Genomic DNA, 23,016 nt, shown 5'->3' on the forward strand with positions numbered 1-23,016 from the left:
GAATCAGAAACTAGCTTCAGAAACTGCCTATAGGCTGACAGAGAGAGAGAGAGAGAGAGAGAGAGAGAGAGAGAGAGAGAGAAATGCCTGTAACAAAGGCGTTACATTTTATGAACTGAAACTTGGTATTTCTTGAATACCAGACATACAGAGATGCTAACTTCCATGTAAAGGTTTCCTTTCTCTACCATATTTGTGAGACAAGTTTCTTATCCCCTGCCTCTAAAACAAGCAAACACACAAAAACATATGGCCCCATATTCCATTTAAATAATAAACTGCTTTTCTTTAAGACGTAAATGAGTAAATGAGAAGACAACTCAAGAATACAGACTTCTGGTTTTATTTAGGTATGAAAGCGTAAGGTCCTGTTAGTCCCTGGTTACTTTGTCTTTAAAGGGCCACATTCTTCAGAAGAAGTTAACCACTAAAGTCTAGGGTAGCTCAGTTGGTTAAGCAGGTTAAGCATCTGACTTTGGCTCTGGTCATTATCTCACAGCTTGTGAGTTCAAGCCCCGCATTGGGCTCTGTGCTGACAGCTCAAAGCCTGGTTCAGATTTTGTCTCCCTCTTTCTGTCCTTTGCCTGCTTGTGCTCTCTCTCTCTCTCAAATGTAAATAAACATTAAAAAATATTTGAAGTCCAGGGCAGAGAGGAGGCAAGATGGCGAAATAGGGAGCTCCGTACATTTCACTCACCCTCATCTCTCAAACAGAGAAGGCCTGAAGCCATAGGAACCCTTACAGAATCCAGGAGTTTGGGAAGAAAAGGAGACAGAGTCTGCTGAGAAAACCTTATAGTGTGAGTATGAACTGGGGAAGATAAAATCGGGCCAGGACCGGAAACACAGAGGGAAGGGGGGATCCCCCTTTGCGGGGAGCTGTGGTGAGTCTAGGTGGAAAAAAAGAAAGAATGGCTGAAACTGCTTAAGACACTGTCCCTGTCATTGGAGAAGAGAAAAACCTCTGCTCGGGACACAGAGGGATCTGGTTTCCTGCTGTCCAGCTGACCCTAGGTGGGACGCACTCGTCCCAAGCGACCCTGGGTGAAACTGCTCCCGACTTGCCAGCTTGACCTAGCGAGGACATGAGCAGCAGCTTCTGGCTGGAACCCTGGGGGAAGGCTAGAGGCTTGAAACTGCTCTGAGGGACTCGCCTGTGAGTGTATATTCAGGGCAATTTCAATGGGGCGTATGGACTGGGATCTGGAAACGAGGCCTGGCTTGGGATACAGAGCACAGCCCACCTTGGCTACGCCCTCAGCACAGGGAGAGCACACCCATAACAGTGAGTTGCAACACTTGGTTTGAGAAGAGACTGGGGCACCGCCACTTTTCTCCCCATAACCATTAAGGCAGGACCCCCACGGGATGCACTGGACCAAACCGTGCCCATCACCTCCAAAGANTCCACTCTTTCTCTCTTTGAATTAAGCCTCTTAGTCTTTCTGCCTGCTCGATTATTTTCCAATTTCACTTCCTCCCCGCGCTGTCATTTTTTTTTGTATATGCTCTTCCATCAGCACTGCATACACCTGGCTCTTTATTTATAGCTGGGAATTATGGTTCTATGCTTTAGACTGTNTCTGTTGGTTTTTTTTTTTTTTAATTCTTCCAGGGTTACTTCAAGAAACAAGCCAAAGTACAAATGTGGAGCATCCCAAATACCACTACGAGTAGGAAAATAAAATAACCAAGGTCTCAATAAGAGAGACCAAGAGACACCATTCAAAGAACACTTTATAAACAGACAGGCCCTGTACAGTCAAAGAGCCTTCTTTGTACAGCAGCATTCACAGGTGCAGGATGCATAACAAGCTTTTAAAACTAACAAGAGACACAAAGCTAACCAAAATGACAAAACAAAAGAGCTCTCCTCCAAAGAAATTCCAGAAAGAACTGACAGCTAAAGAAATGCTCAAAACAGATATAAGCTAAATAACTAAAAAAGAACTTAGAACAATAGTCATAAAATTAATCGCTGGGTTTGATAAAAGCATGGCATACATCAGAGAAACTATTGCTACAAAGACTATGGAGCTTAGAAATAGTTGTGATGAATTTAAAAAATGTTATAAATGAGATGCAAAATAAAACGGAGGCGGCCAATGCACAGACTGAAGAAGCAGAAAGAATAAGTGATTTAAAAGACACAATTATAGAAAAAAAGGAAGTTAAGAAAAAAGAGAGATAAACTGATCCAGGAACACGAAGGAGGGTTCGAGAGCTCAGCAATACAATCAAACAGAATGATATCCGTATCATAGGAATTCCCGAAGAGGAAGACAGAGGGAAAGGTGCTGAAGGAGTCTTGAACAAATTATAGCAGAGAACTTCCCCAATCTGGGGAGGGAAACAGACGTTGATATCCAAGAGGGACAGAGAACTCCCCTCAAACATAACTTGAATCGATCTTCTGCACGACATATCATAGGAGACTGGCAAAATATAAGGACAAAGAGAGAATTCTGAAAGCAGCTAGGGAGAAAAGGGTCCTAACATACAAAGGGAAACCTATCAGAGTGGTGACAGACCTATGTCCTGAAACTTGGCAGGCCAGAAAAGAATGGCAGGAAATCTTCAATGTGATGAAAAAAAGAATATGCAGCCAAGAATCCTCTATCCAGCAAGCCTGTCATTCAGAATAGAAGGAGAGATAAAAACCTTTCCAAATAAACAGAAATTGAAAGAACTTGTCATCACTAAGCCAGCACTACAAGAAATCCTGAGGGGGACTCTCTGAGGGAAATGTTGCAAGGAATGCAAGATATCAGAGACACCACCACAAGCATGAATCCTACAAAGGACACAATGACTCTAAACTCACATTTTTCAATAATAACACTGAATGTAAATGGGCTGGATGCTCGAATCAAAAGACATAGGGTAGCAGAATGGATGAAAAAACAAAATCCATCTATTAGCTGNGGGGGAAGAGGATCTAATGGAAAAAACTGTCTCGAATAGATGGTGCTGTGAGAACTGGACAGCAACATGCAGAAGAATGAAACTAGATCATTTTCTCACACTATACACAAAAATGAAGTGGATAAAGGGTCTGAATATGAGACAGGAAACTATCAAAACCCTACAGGAGAAGTCAGGAAACAACATCCTTGACCTTAACTGCAGCAATTTCTTACATGACACATCCCAAAGGCAAGGGAATCAAGAGCAAAAATGAACTACTGGGACCTCATCAAGATAAAAAGCTTCTGCATGGCAAAGGAAACAATCTGTAAAATTAATAGGCAACCGATGGAATGGGAAAAGATAGTTGCAAATGACATATCAGATAAAGGGCTAGTATCCCAAACGTAGAAGGAACTCACCAAACTCCACACCTGAAAAACAAACAATCCAGTGAAGAAATGGGCAGAACATGAACAGACACTTCTCCAAAGAGGACTTCCAGTTGGCCAAGATACACATGAAACGATGCTCAGCGTTGCTCCTCATCAGGGAAATACAAATCAAAACCACACTGAGATACTACGTCACTTCAGTCAGAGTGGCTACAATCAGCAAATCAGAGGACTCTAGANAAGAGATTAGGAGGAACTTAATGGAGGATCATGGGGGAGAAGAAGAGGAAACATAGTTGGGGAGAGGGAGGGAGGCAAACCATGAGAAACTCTTGAATGCTGAGAAACAAACTGAGGACTGATGGGTGTGGGGGGGGAGGGGGGAGATGGGCATGGAGGAGGGCACTTGTGGGGATGAGCACTGGGTATTATATGGAAACCAACTTGACAATAAACTATTAAAAAATAAAAAATAAATTAAAAAAGCAAAAATGAAGTCCAGGGCAAACAATATCTTCTCCTAAGGTTATAATAATCTATGATTTTAAAAGGAAAAACCCTTGTATTTCCTTATAAAAATGTTTACTTTGTTCCTCTGTGGTCCTAAAAGGGAAGAGGGGATAAGGGCGGTTAGGCTAGGAACAACAGTGTCAACCCTTCACCACCACTCCTTTTCTGCCCATTAGGAGTGAGGCACTTTTGGGGGTTTCATTTACTTGTCAGGGTTACTCAAGTAAAGATGGATAGTTTTCAACTTGCTTAAGCCACAAAAGCTTACACTAGATTAAAAATCTGTAAATACTGTGTGGGGTGAAGCACGGTTACACTTAATGTTTAATGTAGCCATAGTACATTTCTGTAGCTTGATTTCCATTTCCTCTCAAATTATAATCAGATAGTCCTTAGATCAAAACTGCATTGACTGAGTGAAGAAAAATATGCGAAGTACATTATAACAGGAGCTAACAACATAATGGATTCGTTATGTCAGATAGACCTCTAACTGAGAACCAGGTGCTTCAATGAAGTAAAGCATCTTTTTAAAACACTGGGCAGAAAAAAAAAAAAGGAAAACCAGGGAGGGCAGAGGGGAGGCAGTTTCATATACCATACTAAAGTTCCGTAGAGCAGGGTAGGTTAAGCACTATGTCCCGAGACATTCACCTTGCATTTTTAATGGTTTTCAAACAAAAAGAGAGAAATCCCCTTTTCAAGTTGGATTGTTTAAATGCACCTGGAGCCACTCCTGTCTAGCAAAGGCTAGGCAAGCTCTCTCTACTGATTCTTTTCAAAAAAGGTTCAATTGGCAAAAGAAAGCAAGTGCAAAGGGTTTTTGACAAAAGAGGACTATAGGGAACACATTTTCCTTTCACAGAAATACTGCCCCAGAAAATCAGAGAAAGTAGCAACTCAAACCAGGAATCTGCAGATATTAGTAAGATAAACAGGAAAGTTTAAAAATTCTTCTACCTCAAACACTTAACTGCATAAAATTATTAGCTTAAAAATTGGATGGTGGTTGTTATAAAAATGAGAGATTAGGGACACCTGGGTGGCTCAGTCGGTTGGGTGTCCGACCTTGGAACTTGAGTTTTGTGAGTTTGAGCTTCACGTCAGGCTCTGTGTTGATAGCTCAGAGTCTGGAACCTGCTTCAGATTCTGTGTTTCCCTCTCTCTCTGACCCTCCCCTACTTTCTCTCTCTCTTTCAAAAATAAATAAACATTAAAAGAATTAAAAACAGAGATTAAACACCCAAATAAAACAGTGTATTATGACTTTCATATTACAGCATAGCCTAACCCAGCAGACTCAGAGAATAAAATTCTTCTATGACAGAGCCATACAAATCTGAAAAGGACCCCTGGGACCCTGTCCCTCTATCAGCAGTGTTGTGTCTCCAGCTCCCTAGACCTATATACATCCATCCTGTTTAGTGATACTCCAAGTAATTTCTAGGCAGCTCTGTCCAGGGCTTGGCAAATAGAAAGGCTCAATCAAATTCAGGAGTTTGGAAATATCTCCTCTGATACAGAGAGGAATTTTCTTTTACACAATGTGCATTTAAAGTAGATTTTAATACTGATTAAAACAATTAAAAGTACTATGCCAGCCATAGCAAACTGCGCTTTTAAAATGGAGGACGATGCGGGAGAAGAAGGGGGGAAATAGTTGGGGAGAGGGAGGGAGGCAAAGCATGAGAGACTCTTGAATGCTGAGAACAAACTGAGGGCTGATAGAGGTTGGGGAGAGGGGAAAGAAGGTGATGGGCATGGAGGAGGGCACTTGTGATGAGCACTGGGTGTTATATGGAAACTTGACAATAAACTATTTAAGAAAAAAATAAAAGGATAGTCACCATTTGCCTCCCAAATGAATCATTCCAGCATCCTCTGATTCACTCTGAAACAGCTGATTTAGATGACAATCAGGTATTCTAAGTTTAGGTTATGACATTCTTCTAATATCATTATAACAAAGGCATAACTACTTTCTTAAACTAAGATGTGCTTTTTTCCCCATGAATTAGTCAAAATATCATATACTTATTGCTCATGTGTGGATGGAGTAACTGAACACAGAGCATTTACCAGACATAAAGAAGAAAAAATAGAAGGTTTCATATATAAAATAGTTGAAAAAAATGAAATATATGTTATATGCCACATATGGTCCTGTGTAAGTGGATACATATACACACATACATAAATATGCAGCAAGAGACATTGTTTCTCATAAAAGAGACACCCAGAGAGGGAAAAAGATGACAGTAACCATATAAATGGGTTAATGGTGCTGAGTTATCAGACAGCAATAGTATGATTAGGGTGCGTCACTCTGCTCAGCATGCTGTGGGCACTCAATAAATACTTGTAGCATTAAATTAAAAATCACAGAAAGGTTTTCATCCATAATAATAGATTTTGTCCTGAATCACTCACTTTTTCCAATATTTTCATGGTTTTCTGTCTACTGAAGTTACACAATGCATGCATGGCAACAAGCACATACTGTAAAGAAAAGCCAAATTTGAAACTGCCAACATTGTTCATCTTCTACATAAGAACTGATGACATCTTGTTAAATGTTCAACATACTGAAGACAGCTTTTATAGTTTTTGCAAGTCTGAGTTTCTGCATTTAGAATATAAGAACTTTTAATGAGATCTAGAGTATATTACCTATCTTGTTTCATATATTTATTATTATCTTTTGTTTTTCTTAAATGCTATTCTGGGCATTACATTTTTTTTTTACATTCATTTATTTTTGAGAGACAGAGACAGAGCACAAGTTGGGGAGGAGTGGAAAGAGAAGGAGACACAGAATCCAAAGCAGCCTACAAGCTCTGAGCTGTCAACTCAGAGCCCAATGTGGGGCTCGAACTCACGAGCCAAGTCAGACAGGTAACTGACTGAGCCATCTAGATGCTCCTTTTGTCTTCTGTTTAAAAGAAATTTTTAGTAGATGTAGAAATTTGCTTTTCTGATAAATCAGGCAGAAAGAATGAGAGTTTAACACTTATTTCCAGTGAACTGATGTCAAGAATATAATTATTTTAGTATGAGTTCAGAAAAAAATTATTAGTGATAAGTGGCTAAAATAGGCCATGAGAAAAAATAACTAGAAACTCTGATTAATCAAAAGGGTATTCTGGATTTAGTATAAACCCCACTCTCTGACACCTGTGTGCATATTCACTGATGCTCTGAATAATGGCCCAGAGATAAAACAAAATCCTAAAGATCTATCAGGTACCTATATATACTGTATGCAGGCAGTATGTTCAAAATTATAATAAAAGTGCTATAGACTAAAATTTTTCATCTGTGTAAATTTGTAAAGCAAAAAACACTGGGCGGGGGAGTGAGGCAGTTGGTGGACAAGAGGAGAGCTGTGGACTAACAGAGTTTAGAAAGATTACAAATGATCAAGACTAATGTACAAATGGCTTTCTATATAATTACAAAATCAGACTTATCAAAACATCTCTTTCCCTAGGCATTCTAGAGAACTAAGATTTTATTGTTGTGATTATTGCCATTGATAGTTTCCTTTAATATGTTCACTAAAATAACTATTATTATGAATGGGATGACAGCACTTAATACTTATTGACGGCTAACCATGTGCCAGGAAAGTGCTAAGAGATTTACATATATTCTCTCATTTAATTCCCATGAAAATCATAGGAGATAGACACTATTTCTTTCCTTGTTTTACAGGCAAGGAAGCTGAGGATCAGAGAGATTGGGTGAATTGCCAAAGTTACACTGTTTAAGGAGCAGAGTAAGAATCTGAACTCAGGTTTGCCTAGTTCCAAAGGAAAAAAAGGTTGAACTCATTTCATTTGCAGGCTAAGGCAATGAGAGATCTGTCTTAGATAACATGTCATTGGGGGGTCAGCAGAATCACACAGAAGGTGTAATTTCTCACTGGATGGCTATTGCTGTGGGAGCTCCTCTTGCACCTGGATGACTTAACCCAGTGCCTAAACTTAAAAATTCAAGAAGTGTTTGTTGAATGAATGGCAGCAATAGTGCTTAACATTGCCTAAATCAGACCTAAAAAAGGTTTCATTAAAATAACCAAGTTCCAGGGGTGCCTGGGTGGCTCAGTCGGTGAAGCGTCCAACTTTGGCTCAAGTCAATCTCACAATTTGTGGGTTCAAGCCCTTTGTCGGGCTCTGTGTGGACAGCTCAGAGGAGCCTGCTTTAGATTCTCTGTCTCCCTCTCTCTTTCTGTCCCTCTCCCACTCATGCTCTCTCAAAAATAAATAAACATTATAACATTTTAAATAACAAAGTTCCAAATTTATACTAAATAAATTAGTTCGCTAAAAGCCCTAAGGACCAGGCCAATCTTTACTGTACTAACTAATTTTATTTGTGCAAAAGCCCCACAAATTTCCACTGAAAAAACAAACCTAGAAGACAAAAAGAACAATTTCTGACTTTGAATAAACACAGATATCTTGAAATGTACACTAAAGTAGAGAGCAAGACAATTTAAATAAATAGAGTATCAGCCAGATATCCTTTTTTTCCTCCATGGATAAGGCTTTATTAGGCCAATGATCCTTTTCTGAGTCTACCAAGTATATCCACTTGTTTATCTTTGCATTATCATCTGTGAGTTGTTCATTAGCATTTGTACAATATCCCAGAATGATGTTACCCATATTTTCTCAGTAATTTATATTATTGGGAGTGCTTTAAATACTATTGGGATGAATTCTGTTACTTGTGGGTATCCTAATCTATAATTTTGGTTACTGTAATTTAATGTCTGGGGAAACACAGTTTTTACTTATTTAAAGCAAAATAATGTAATGTGTAATGAATTCATTTACTTAAAAGACGTAATTTAAAACTTGGGAAACAGAAAAACAAAATTGCAATCTACCACTAATGATAGAGTTTAAATATTTAGGTCTGTTGGCTAAATTTTCCTCATTCACTCTGGGGAGAATNGAATGATTTATCATCAAATCTGACTAATATAGCTCATTCTTTATCATCATACTAGAAGTAAATAGGCAATCTAAATTTCCATATAATCTTATATAAGGAGAAACAAAATAGCTCCTGATGAAATAATTTTTGCATCGGAGACACACTTGGAGTTTCCAATTTCAAAACACCCTTTTAAAAATGCATTTCCTTTTATCACTTCCTCTAAGTCATTGCAATTAATTTGCTGACTTCCATAAACATGAAAAGAAAAAAACTTATTCACAAATATTACAAATATTTGGTAAGCTTTCTTGCTCTACCTACAGAATTATTTATTTTTAGTGGTCCCTATTTAATTATCATCTGTACTAATATGATCAAAGGTTGTAGAACTTAGATTATACCAAGAATTTTGCATCATTTACATATTATTACACATTTTAGAGGACATTTATTGATTTCACATATTTTTTTGCTGCATTTAAATTACTTTTCTTAATTTTACATTTAAATAAATGGTGTGTTACTGTGCGTGCTCCAATTATAATTATTTGAGAAATGGTGCAATAAATGTTGGTTGGTTAAGTAAAAGAACATGTCAAAAAATCAATACATAATTATGTACTGGTAAAATGGTGCTTATGTTAAAAATTTTTTTACAAATCAATTCATTGTAACTCCTACTGCCTTTTTTTCCCCAACACTTCTATGAAAATTTTCCTTCCTGTTACCACCTTCTTAAACTGCCCCAGGTTTAAACTCTTTCTTTGAAGATAGAAACAGATGTGAGCTAACTCTTTTTTTTTTTCCACCTTTCGCTGTTCTTTTCCAACTGCCTCCACCTTGTATTCACATCTCTTTTCTTGTGGCTCTGGCTCACTACACCTCAGTAATCCCTTAACAAATTCTTATAATAACCTTGGGTCTCCTACCGCATCACACCACAACTCCCCTGCCTGACTCGGAAAGCTCTTCATACTCTTTCCAACAGTCTTCCCACCTTTCCATCAGCTTTCCAATTCAAACCCTTCTCTGCCAGTGACAACAATGAGGACAGTGGCTAGGTCAGAAAATGTTTACTGAACATGGAACTATTTATCAGAGACCAAAGACATCAACATATAATTGATAGACTAGAGTAGAAGTAACACCAGTCTCTGTGGGTTCCCTCATTTAGCCCTTATAAATAACAAGGGAGATCCTATCATTTGATTTTATAGATGAGGAAATTAAGCACAGAGAGATGAAATACTTTGTCAGAGATTATATGGCTAGTCAGTTGTAGATCTGGGACTTGAACTTCAGGCATATCCTCTTAATAATTTTAATGTAGTTTCATGTGAGCTATTGAACATATTGTACATGAGGCCTGCTGCCTTATTTGCTTACATGCACTACTGCTGACATTATTCCCACTTACGGGAATAGTTTTGCCACTGCTCAGCCAGGTATTATCCAGCCTTCATCATCTAGTTCAACTGATACATTGTGACTATACTTTCCCTTTTCTGCAAAACCTTATGCCATTTTACTAGACTTCATTGACTTCCCCTTTTAGATAGTTCTAAATGATCGCTATTATATATTATTATACTATGTGCTGGTTCAGCTTTACTTTATCTGATGGTAGCAGAATATGTCACCTCAGAATATGCCACTTTGGCATAAGGATTCTTTTGAGCTGAAGGCAATTGAGAAAAAACAAACATAAGAAAAGCTCTCTATTTCCCCCCTACTTGCCTTAAAGCAGGACATAGATTTGTGAAGTGTGCATCTTCTCTTCTTTATAAGGAAGAACATAAGTTAATCACCCAGACTCAACTCTAAATAGACCCTTATCAGTCCAGAAATAGCACCAGAAGAACCTACATAAAAACTTTACTAACTAGCCCTTATCTTCTATTAATTCCCCCATATCTTTACCTTCTTAACATTTGCTACCCTAGAAACGCAAAATCCTTTTCCTTTGTCTTACTTAAAAATTTCTACAAATTCATTATTCTTTTGTTAAGATGCCATATAAGCCAAGTTTTAATCACTCATTTTAGTTGTGCACCACTGAGTGCTCCCACATGTATACCACATTAATAAATTTGTTTTTCTTTTGTTAATCTGTTTTAGTCAGTCTAGTTTACAGGGCCCCCACCAAAGAACCTCAGATGGGGAACAGGAAAACAGATTTTCCTCTGCTATATATTTCTCTGACAAAATTATAAAATTCTCTGATAAAATTCTTGAGGATGGAGACTACATCTTGAATTTTTTTCAGATTCTGCAATGAGCACAAAATGATTCTTAGCAGTACCAACAAGTATATTCTAGGCTCTGTGGTATGTGCTGTACTTAATTATCTCAGTTAATTTTAACTAAAACGATAGGACATAAGTGTCATTATCTTATATTTACAGATGAGGTAACTAAGGCATGAAAAGATGAAGGAAAAGAGCAAGGTCATAAAACTAGAAGGTGGCAGAGCCAGGACTGATCTAGCCCTTTTAAATGTACATATTTAAATAACTTTTTACTTTTTCATTTTAATTTAATGTTTACAAAATGGCGCTCTTTAAACATATAATCTTGGCCTTTTATTTCCTTTACAAATAAAAATTACTAATTCTTTCATGGCCTTTGCCTTCTGATCTCTGTTTCTCTCAAAATGGAGGCTGCAAACAGATTGTTTTTAAGGATTTAACATGAAAGATATACTTCTCTGGCTGCTTGGTTTCCATGATATCTTCACTTATTTCTGAGCTCAGCTGATCAAATCTAGATTACATAAATAATCTTTTGTGTTTGCCTTATCTTCTTATTCTTCTGAATAATTAAATTCTAAAATACTTTTTGATGAATATATGTAATTTTGCATGTCACATAACTATATCTTACTACTGTTACTTATTAGCTATATGGGATCATGGTACATTTTCCAAAAGGGAGGGATCTGCGATTTTGCTAAATTGATATGAAATAGAAACTTTACAGAAAGATTGTATGTTTTTAAAGTTGTTAATTTTCAACTGACTTTATTTACCCAAGGGACTCTTTACTTGATTACTATTGTTATAGGTAAGGTCTTCTGGTACTAATGGTACGTACCTCTAATTACATATGCAACAAAATATTTCTATGCTCTATATAATACATATCTTACAATGATAATCAAATGTTCTACATCGTCTCTCAGTGGAAAGGAAGAATATAATTCTTTTAGTGGAAAGTGGATAACACTGTCCTTATTAGACACATTTAAAGTTCTTTAAATCACTTTCTGGTTGCACCTCTTTCTCATGTCACTCATGCACTGATATTTTATGTAGCTTGACCATGCTTCTTCCCTGGTCCTCTAAGTGTCTGCAACTGACTTCCACCCAGTTAACACCAGCATCTTTTATAAGATAATGTCTGAGAAACTCAGTGACACTGAGTTCCATCTTGACTACCAACTCTGCAACTCTGTTCTTATTCTTTCTTCTCATCTTCTTCTTTTTTAAAATGTTTTATTTATTTCTGAGAGAAAGACAGCATGAGCAGGGGAGGGTCAGAGAGAGAGGGAAACACAGAATCTGAAACAGGCTCCAGGCTCTGAGCTAGCTGTCAGCACAGAGCCTGATGCGGGGCTCGAACCCACGAACTGTGAAATCATGACATGAGCCGAGGTTGGACACTTAACCAACTGAGCCACCCAGGCATCCCATCTTCCCATCTTCTTAAGGCTACATGATTCCAATGAAAGAATCTTTTCTTGAAACATATGTATAAATAATAAANGAGACATAATTTAAAAAAAAAGGTCTTTACTTCTTATTTTCTTTCTATTATAGATATATTTTTAGGGGAAAAGTGAAAAATTGATAAATACTTGGGGATGGGGAAGGGTGCAATGTGGTATAGGGGCAAGATTCTTTTCTTGCCACAAAGCTCAACAGACTCTGTCTTACTACTCTTTCATTATTCAACCCAGAGAATTTTTTTTATCTCTTTTTTTTCCTTTTAACATTTACTTACTAGTGAAAAACAGAGAGAGGCCGAGCATGAGCAGGGGAGGGGCAGAGAAAAGGGAAGACACAAAATCTGAAGGAGGCTCCAGGCTCTGAGCTATAAGCTATAAGCTATAAGCTATAAGCACAGAGCCTGATGCGGGGCTCGAACCCACAACCTATGAGCTCATGACCTGAGACAAAGTCGGATGCTTAACCAACTGAGCCACCCAGGTGCCCCATCACCCTAAAGATTTTCAAAGTGTGATCTAGGGACTTGTGGGGGCCTCTGACATCACATCAGATATGCAAGGTAAAAGTATCTTCATAAGAATAGTGACACTTTTTTGCCTTTTTCTCTCTCATTCTTTCCTGAATGTATAGTGTCTTCCAGAAGTTATGTAACAAATGATATTTTATTAGATTGAATGTAAAAGCAAGTGTGAGAATCAAGCTGTCTTTTATTAAGCCAGACTTTGAAGAAATTTACAACAATAAGTTTTCTCTTCTTACTAATATTTGGGGGGCATGGGGGTTAGATATATGAAGCTACTTTTCATGAAAAGTGTTATTTAGTATGTAATAGGTTTGTTATTTTAATATAGTGAATAATTTAAAATGATTTATCTTACATAATTTTATTTATTATGTCTGTTTTAATTCTAGCATGATAAATGTCATGCTAGACATTTATATATTACCGAAGAAAGCAAATATATATTACCGAAGAAAGCAAAAAGTATTGAGGGTCCACAGTAAGTTACATTTTAAAAGTGTAAATACGTTCTGAGACCAAATACTTTCAGAACCTCTTTTTCATATTTTATCCTAGTGATCTCATTCAAACTCATGTTATGGACTGAACTGCCTAGTTAATTAGGCTGAGGTCTTACTGAAGTATGTTGGACCCTTAATCCAATATGACTGGTGTCCTAATAAAAAGAACACCATGTGAAGAGACAGACATGCACAGGGAGAATGCCAAGATCAAAGTTATGTGGCTACAACCAAGGAACTACCAGAAGCTAGGAGAGAGGCTCGAACAAACCCCTCCCTAGTATCTTCAGAAAGAGCACTGCCCTGTGTACACCTTCTGTCCTCTAGAACTGTGAAACAATAAATTTCTATTGTTCAAAGCCATCTAGTTTGTGGTACTTTTTTACAGAAGCCTTAGCAAACTAATATACCCTAAACTTAATCATCTAAAACCAATGATTTTTAAGTCTGTCTGTCTAGTCTAAACCTCTTTCCTGAGTTTCATACACACATATACAATGGCTACATAGACATTTCTGATCTTTCTAAAACATCTGAGAATGAAACATATTCAAAATGACACAAATCATTGTAACCTTACTGATGAAATCTGCTCTATTACTATTATTCTTTATGAAGGATATCACCTTTAATGCCTCCTTTCTTCAATTTCCACATCTAATCAACGAGTGAGGTCAATCAGTTCTACCATTTAATACCTCTCTGTTAATGGTTAATTTTATGTGTCAACATGACTGGGCCACAGTGCCCAGATATTTATTCAAACACAATTCTGAATGTTTCTGTGAGGGTGTTTTGGGATGAGATTAACATTTAAATAAGTGGATTTTGAATAAAATGGATTGCTCTCCAAAATGTGGGTGGGCCTCATCCAACCAGCCTAAGGCATGAATAGATCAAAAGTTTGACCTCCCCTGGGGTGCTGGGTGGCTCAATGAGTTAATTGTCCAACTTCTCTGCCCAGGTCATGATATCAAGGTTTGTGGGTTCGAGCCCCACGTTGGGCTCTGAGCGGATAGTTCAGAGCCTGGACCTTGCTTCTGATTCTGTGTCTCCCTTTCTCTCTGCCCTTCTCCTCTGTCTCTTTCTCTCTAAAAATAAAGAAACATAAAAAAAAAAAATTCTCTTCCCCTGAGTGAGAAGGAATTCTGCAAGCCAACTGCCTTCAGACTTCAACTGGAACACTGACTCTTCCCTGGATCCATCCTGACATCCTACTCTGCAGGCTTTGGACTTCGCAGCTTCTATAATCACAAGAGCCAGTTCCTTTAAATAAATCTGTCTCTATATATCCACATCCTATAGAATTCAAATATACCTCTTATTGGTAATTTCTCTAACCTTAATACTACTGAATTAATTCAGGCTGCCATCATCTCTTGTCAGGATTATGATAATAACTTTAGAACCTCTGTTGTCACAGTCCCTTCTTTTTCCAATCCATTCTCTATGCTTCTCTCAAAATGATCTTTCTAAGAAATCTATCAAGCATATCACTTTTCCATTTATAAATATGTATAGGCTTCCCATAGCTTTCAGGGTAAAGGCCTAAGCATAACCAAGGGAATGCACCATCTGCTCCCTACTTCTTCCAGACCCCCATTTTTTTAAGTTTGTTTACTTATTTATTTATTAAAAAATTTTAATGCTTTATTTTATTTTTGAGAAAGAGACATAGTATGAGTGGGGGAGGAACAGAGAGAGAGAGGGAGACACAGAATCAGAAGGAGTTTCCAGGCTCCAAAGTTGTCAGCATGGAGCCCAATGTGGGGCTCGAACTCATGAACCACCAGATCATGTCCCGAGCTGAAGTCAGACACGTAATTGATTGAGCCACCAGGCACCCCAAGTTTATTATTTTTGGGAGAGAGAGTGAGACAGTTAGAGAGCAAGAGAGAGAGAGAGAGAGAGCATGAGTGGGGAAAGGGCAGAGAGAGAGGGAGAGAATCCCAAGTGTGCTCTGTCCGAATACAGGTCTCAATCCCATGAACAGTGAGATTATGATCTGAGCTGAAACCAAGAGTCAGATGCTTAACCAACTGAGCCATCCAGGCACCCCTTCTTCCAGACTCTTATCTCACTACTAGTCCATGCACAAAAGGGAATAATTTTTAGTCCTATTCTATTGACTCCATCACCTTTTAAGTGAGAACCTCCTATGAATTCTCATTGCTTTTCCTAATTGAGTATCTTCAGTCAGGAACAATTCTTTTGATCCTAATTATGAAGTTTGTTTGCTAAATTATGTTGATGCTACTCTTTTTAAACTTGGTTTTTAACTTTTTTCCTCTTTTTTAATTAATTAATTTTTTTGTTTTTTTTAAATTTAATTTTGAGACACAGAAAGACAGAGCACGAGTGGGGGAGGGCCAGAGAGAGAGGGAGACACAGAATCTGAAAGAGGCTTCAGGCTCTGAACTGTCAGCATGTTATACCCAGATCTCAGTATCCTCAACGACCAGAGACCACCGGGGAGACCGAGTCACGCATGCAAAGGCAAAGGGCTTTATTACGGGCTCGAGCTCGGGCTCCCAGACCTCACCAACGCAGTGGATCCGTGCTGAGAGCCCCGAACAAAGGCAGAGTAGGGTTTTTATGGGGTTTGTGATGGGGGAGTTACAGAAGTTGTGACATGGGAACAGTGATCCAATCATAATTATTCAACATTATTGACAGCGGGTTTAACCATACACATTGTCTAGAGTATTCGTTACTTTTGGTGGGATCCAATTACAACATTTAGAGTACCTTTAAATTCAACTAATCACAGAGCGAGCCTAGGGTCTTGTTCGGAGACTAACAGGTTAACTTTAACTTTAGGTAACAGTGTCCTATCTATAGTTTCTATCTCCAGGCCTCTCCTTTAGTAATGTGGAGGGTGGTCGCTGGCCTTTCCTGATTGGGTGTTGCAAAGGTGGTTTCTCCTGCCTTGGGCAATGTGTAACTGCCTGATAGTTTCGGGAAAGCTGAAACTTAGGCCTTCTAGTTTAGAGGGGAAACTTAAAGCCTGTCATGGAGACAGTTTGGTTTAGACGTTTAGACTTGTGTCCTTACAAGCACAGAATCTGATGCAGGGCTCGAACCCATGAACCATGAGATCATGACCTGAGCTGAAGCCAGATGCTTAACAAACTGAGCCACCCAGGTGCCCCTTTTTTCTTCTTTTAAAATGAAATTTATTTTGTGGGATAGAAAAGATAATCTATAGGAAATTCCTGAAAATTTTTATAGATGTTTAAGGTATAAAGAATAAACTTAATGGTATAGATACCGTTTCAGAATATTAGCCATTAAGAGACATTACTACAGAATAATTGGTAATGGTTATAATTATAATTAAAGTTATAATAAAAATAATCATAATCAAATTTGGCCTCAGACTGCCTAGATTCAGATCTTGATTCTACCTTTTCCTGTCTTTGTGAACTTGGGTAAGTTACTTAACTTCTGTGTCCCTCAGTTTCCTCATTAAAAATGAGATACTAGCCTTTTCCTAATAGGGTTTTATGAGGATTAGATGTTCATATATGTAAAACTCCTGCAACAGTTCCTGGCACATAGGGCCACATGTTAGTAGTTGTTGCTAGTTATTATTATTTGACAACGGTATTTAAGTGCAAAGATTCTATAGCCAGACTACTTGGATTCTAATCTTGGTGTTAACACTTTTTTTGTGTGTGATCTTGGGCAAGTTCTTAATTTCTATGAACCTCAGTTTCCTTAATTGGATGAGGTAATAACAGCACCTACCTCTTATGTTATGAGGCTTAACTGACTTAAAACATGTCAAAGTCTTAGAACAGTACTTGGCACATGGTCAACATGGTCAACATTACACAGTGCTTGCAATTTTTATTGTCATTATATTAAGAAATACGTGGTCCATATTAATCATGTTCTTATATCTTATTCAGATTTTATTTTGCTTTTAAATTTTCTAACTGTCAGTGTCAAGGCTATGCTTTTTTCTTAATTTTTCTTAAATTTTCAGAGTATAGCTACTTGGTGACAATCACTTTATTTATCCTTTCTTCCTAAAAAAAAGAAAACAAAAGCAAATCCCCCACCAATAATATATTTCCAGTCTTGTTAACCAAGAAAACAACTTACTTTATATGATGACATACAGCATCTTTGTTCTGAGGCTCACAGTTGAAAAAGATGTCTCTGTATTTTTTTTCAACTTAAAGTACTGCTGTCAACATCTATTATGACTTGAAATGTTCAAAGCCCCAAGGAAAACTGTTATTATTTGCAATGTCACCAGACATGGTCAACAAAATGAGATTAGAGGCATAGAGCTCATCTCCCCATACTGTGTTTTCTCTTTTCATCTCACCCTCTTCTTTCCTCACCATTGCATCATCCAGAATATAATATGACATAATTTGATAAAATAAACGAAGGGAAAGAGACCATTTCAACAATATATTACCTTGCACTGATTCTCAAAAATTCTGTGTGCTCAGTGTAGGGTGATAAGAAATAATGATAATGAGAGAAAATTGACACAAATAACTAATAATATTATGAAATTTCTACCAAAGACACAATTACTTACTTTATAATCCAAACTTAATTAAGTAAAATTATTTTATGTATCTTTAAAAAAATTAAAGTACTTATACCTTTGTTTATATCAATAAGTTGTTTCTTTTTCTTCTGGCTTTCTAACTTTTCTTGTTCAGCTTTCTCTTTTGCAAGCTTTCCCCTCCTTGTCTTCTCTTCCATTTCTTTTCTCTTGTTGTTTTCTTTCACTGCTTCCTGTACAAAGTTAAACACAAATCCTTCCATTACTCATATGTTGAAGAAGCTGGGCAAGTTAAAAATGATATATACACATGCATGCATGTGGGTGCTCAGAGATGGTAAAATATTATAGCAACTTCAATGTCCATGTATATATTTTAGAGAGAAACAAATAATTCTAAGACATTTCTTTTTAAAAATAACTGGAAATAACTCAAGTTTTATGTTTTTTAGTTTTTAATTTAAATTCTAGTTGTTTAAAATACAGTGTAATATTAGTTTTCGGTGTACAACATGGTGATTCCACATTTCCATACAATAGCCAGTGCCCATCACAACAGGTGCATACTTATTCCTTATCAACGATTTCATCCATCTCACCTTCCCTCCAGCAGCCCTCATTTTGTTCTCTATAGTCAAGAGTCTATTTTCTGGCTTACCTCACTCTCTCCCCAGCCTTTGTTCATTTGTTTCATTTCTTAACTTCCACATTTGAGTGAAATCATGGTATTTTCCCTTCTCTGACTTTTTTCACTTAGCATAGCACTCTCTAGCTCCATCCATGTTGTTGCAAATGGCAAAATTTTATTCTTTTTCATCGCTAAGTAATATTCCATTATAGATAGATAGATAGATAGATAGATAGATAGATAGATAGATGTGTGTGTGTGTGTGTGTGTGTAAATATATATATCACCTCTTCTTTATCCATTCATCAACTGATGCACACTTGGGTTGTTTACATAATTTTGCTATTGTAGATAATGCTGCTATAAACATCAGGATGCAAGTATTCCTTTGAATTAGTATTTTTTTAAATTATTTGGGTAAATACCTAGTACTGCAATTGCTGGATCCTAGGGTAGTTCTATTTTTAACTTTTTGAGGAACCTCGATACTGTTTTCCAGAGTAACTGCACCAGTTTGCATTCCCACCAAGAATGCAAGAGGGTTCCCCTTTCTCCACATCCTCACCAATACCTGTTGTTTCTTGTGTTGTTCATTTTAGCAATAATGACAGGTGTGAGAGGATACCTCATTCTAGTTTGGATTTATATTTTCCTGATGACTGATGTTGAGCATCTCTTCATGTGTTTGTCAGCCATCTGTATGTCTTCTTTGAGAAAATGCCTATTCATGCCTTCTGCCTCTGTTTTAACTGGATTATTCATTTTTTTTGGTGTGAATTTTTATAATTTCTTACATATTTTGGGTACTAACCTTTTATCAGATATGTCATTTGCAAATGTCTTCTCCCATTATGTAGGTTTCCTTTTAGTTTTGTTGATTATTTTCTTCACTGTGTAGAATCTTTCTACTTTGATGAAGTCCCCATAGTTTACTTTTGTTTTTGTTTCCCTTGCCTCAGGAGACATATTTAGAAAGTAGTTGCTACAGATGATGTCAAAGACATTACTGCCTTTATTCTCTATGATTTTAATGGATTCCTGTCTCACATTTAGGTCTTTCATCCATTTTAAATTTACTTTTTGTGTATGGTATAAGAAAGTGGTCCAGTTTCATTCTTTTGCATGTAGCTGTCCCAGTTTCCCAACACTTTTTCTGCTAGAACAAAAGAGAAGACACTTTTCTTTGAAAAGACTGTCTTTTTCCCATTGGATATTCTTTCCTGCTTTGTGGAAGATTAACTGACCATATAGTTGTGGATTCATTTCTGGGTTCTCTACTCTGCTCCATTGATTTATGTGTCTATTTTTGTGCCAGTACCATACTGTTTTGATTACTACTGTTTTGTTTTATAACTTGAAGTCCAAAATTGTGATGCCTCCAGGTTTGCTTTTCATCCTCAAGGTTGTTTTGGCTATTAGGGTCCTTTGTGGCTCCAGTCAAATTTTAGGATTGTTTGTTCTAGGCTCTGTAAAAACTGCTGCTAGTATTTGATAGGGATTACATAAAACATGGAGATTGCTTTGGGTAGTATAAACATTTTAACAATATTTGTTTTTTCAATCCATGAGCATGGAATGTTTTTTCATTTCTTTGTGTCATCTTCAGTGTTTTTTCGTCAGTGTTTTATGGTTTTCAGAGTATAGGTCTTTCACTTCTTTGGTTAAGTTTTTTTTTCTAAGTATCTTATTGTTTTGGGTGTAACTGTAAATGGTACTGATTTATTAATTTCTCTTTCTGTTGCTTGGTTATTGGTGTATAGAAATGCAACAGATTTCTTCAGATTGATTTTGTATCCTGTGACTTTCCTGAATTCGTTTATTGGAATTAGTTTATTGGTTCTAGCAGTTTTTTGGTGTCTTCTGGTTTTCTATATATAGTATCATGTCATCTGCAAATACTGAAAGTTTTATTTATTTGCTAATTTGGATGCCTTTTATTTCTTTTTGTTGTCTCATTGTTGTGGCTATGACTTCCAGTACTATGTTAAATAACAGTGGTGAGAGTGGACATCCCTCTCTCTTTCCTGACTGCAGAGGAAAAACTCTCAGTTTTCCCCCATTGAAGGTGATATTATCTGTGGGTTTTTCATATATTGCCTTTACTATGTTGAGGTATGTTCACTCTAAACCCATTTATTGAGGGCTTTTATCATGAATGGATATTGTACTTTGTCAAATTCTTTTTTGTATCTATTGAAAGGATCATATAGTTCTTATTCTTTCTTTAATTAATGTGGTGTATCACATTGATTGATTTGAGAATACTGAAACACCCTTGCAACCCAGGAATAAATCCCACTTGATCCTGTTGAATGATTTTTTAAAATCTATTGTTGGATTCAATTTGCTAGTATTTTATTGAGAATTTCTGCATCCATCTTCATCAGGGATATTGGCTTGCAGCTCTCTATTTTACTGGAGCCTTTATCTGGTTCTGGTATCAGGGCAATGCTGGCCTCATAGAATAAATTTGGATGTTTCCCTTCCTTTTTTAGTTTTTGGAATAGTTTGAGAAGAATAGGTATTAATTCTTCTTTACATGTATTGCCTGTGAAGCCATCTGGCCCTGTATTTTCATTTGTTGGGATTTGTTTTCATTACTGATTCAATTTCTTTGCTGGTTATTGGTCTCTTCTAGTTTTCTATTTCTTCCTGTTTCAGGTTGGTAGTTTATATGTTTCCAGGAATTTATCCATTTCACCCAGGTTTTCTAATTTGTTCACATAATGGTTTTTCATAATATTATCTTATAATTCATTTTGCATTTCTGTGGTGTTGGTTGTTAGGAAATAACTTGGGCTTTAGTTGCTATTACCTAGGATGGCAGAGAATTAGAGACATGAATGTTTACAGATGTAGCAATAAATATTTTCTCCATTGTTAAAATATGAAATAGTTTTTATATGCAATAAAAGGTTAAATATGAAAATATGGCTTAGCAAGTATTTTACTACTTTATTATATCTCTTTTCTTTATCTGCAAAACAGGAATAAAAAAAAACTACCTCATAGGATTTTTGTGAGGAAAAATGGTATATACTCATAAAGTGCATAGAACAGTAGGTCTATGATGATGGTGGTGGTTGTGGTAGTGGTGGTGCCAATGACATCTAATGGTGAAAGGCATGAAACAATCAGCTATGTTATCACAGGAAGAAAATACCTGAAAGTTTAATAGCTTATTACATGCCAAGATCTTTAGAAATGTTGAGGACGCATTTCAAGCTACTGTCTGATGTAAGTTATTTGACTATTTTTATTTATTTTAATAAAATGTTTATTTATTTTTGAGAGAGAGAGAGAGCATGCAAGCAGGGAGGGGGGAGAGAGATAGGGGGATGGAGGATCCAAAGCAGGCTCTGCACTGACAGCAGAGAGCCTGATGTGGGGNTGCAAGGTCCTTCTATCAAGCTATTTTGGTTTATTTTCCCCTATTATTATTGATTAGATGGATGTCATAGCATATGCTATTTTACAAAACTATTTTTTCCAGAAACCCTAAAGAAAAAGTCTCTATAACAAGAATACATCTACAAGGCTGTTCCTGGAGGTGTCTATATTAAAAATTGTTTTCTTCATAATAAAGATACAATACTTCTTACAAGTCCTGAAAACATTTTCAAAAATTATCCTGACTTACAGGATACCTCCCCCTTCTTTTTCCTCCATCAGGCTAGTACGTCCTGTATTAGGCTAAGAACACAAAATGATCTGGCTCCTACAGACAAAATCAAAGACTACCACTTAAACTGGAATAATAAAATCATAATTTTAGAGTGGTGTTCCTCAATCTCAGCACTAGTGTCATTTTTGGTGGGTGTCATTCTTTGTTGTGGGAGCCATCCTGTGCATTGTAAGATGTTTAGCAGGGCATGTGATGCCAGTAACACACCTTCCTAGTTGTGACAATGAAAAATGTCTCCAGAGATTGCCAAATGTTAGGCAGGTGGAGAAATACTAATCTAGGGGCGCCTGGGTGGCTTAGTCGGTTAAGCGTCCGTCTTTCGCTTAGGTCATGATCTCGCGGTTCGTGGGTTCGAGCCCCGCGTCGGGCTCTGTGCTGACTGCCAGCTCAGAGCCTGGAGCCTGTTTCAGTCTGTGACTCCCTCACTCTCTGACCCTCCCCTGCTCACGCTGTCTCTCTCTCTCTCCTAGAAATAAATAAAAAAATATTAAAAAAAAAAAGAAATACTAATCTAGGGGGGTTTTATAGAGATAATTTATCACAAAATTACAAAGTACATGCTCTGTTGAATGCAGCTTCTTTTCAAATATGTGGAAAATGAATTCCAAATGAATTTAAACAATGGCTTAAGGTCACACATTTATGCAGTTGCGAATTTGGAA

At 37.0% G+C, this 23,016-nt stretch overlaps 1 protein-coding gene across 1 annotated transcript in view; it reads right to left on the reverse strand.

Moving 5' to 3' along the window:
- The window catches only part of LOC144237342 (protein diaphanous homolog 2-like), a 522,961-nt gene that overhangs the window by 193,244 nt on the left and 306,701 nt on the right, over positions 1–23,016 (reverse strand). Inside the window, exon 9 of the mRNA XM_077770998.1 lies at positions 18,139–18,274. Coding sequence (XP_077627124.1) covers positions 18,139–18,274 — 136 coding nt within the window. The remainder of the gene's footprint in view (positions 1–18,138; positions 18,275–23,016) is intronic.

Source organism: Crocuta crocuta, unplaced genomic scaffold (genome assembly GCF_008692635.1).
Source record: "Crocuta crocuta isolate KB4526 unplaced genomic scaffold, BGI_CrCroc_1.0 scaffold912, whole genome shotgun sequence".
Lineage (NCBI taxonomy): Eukaryota > Metazoa > Chordata > Mammalia > Carnivora > Hyaenidae > Crocuta > Crocuta crocuta.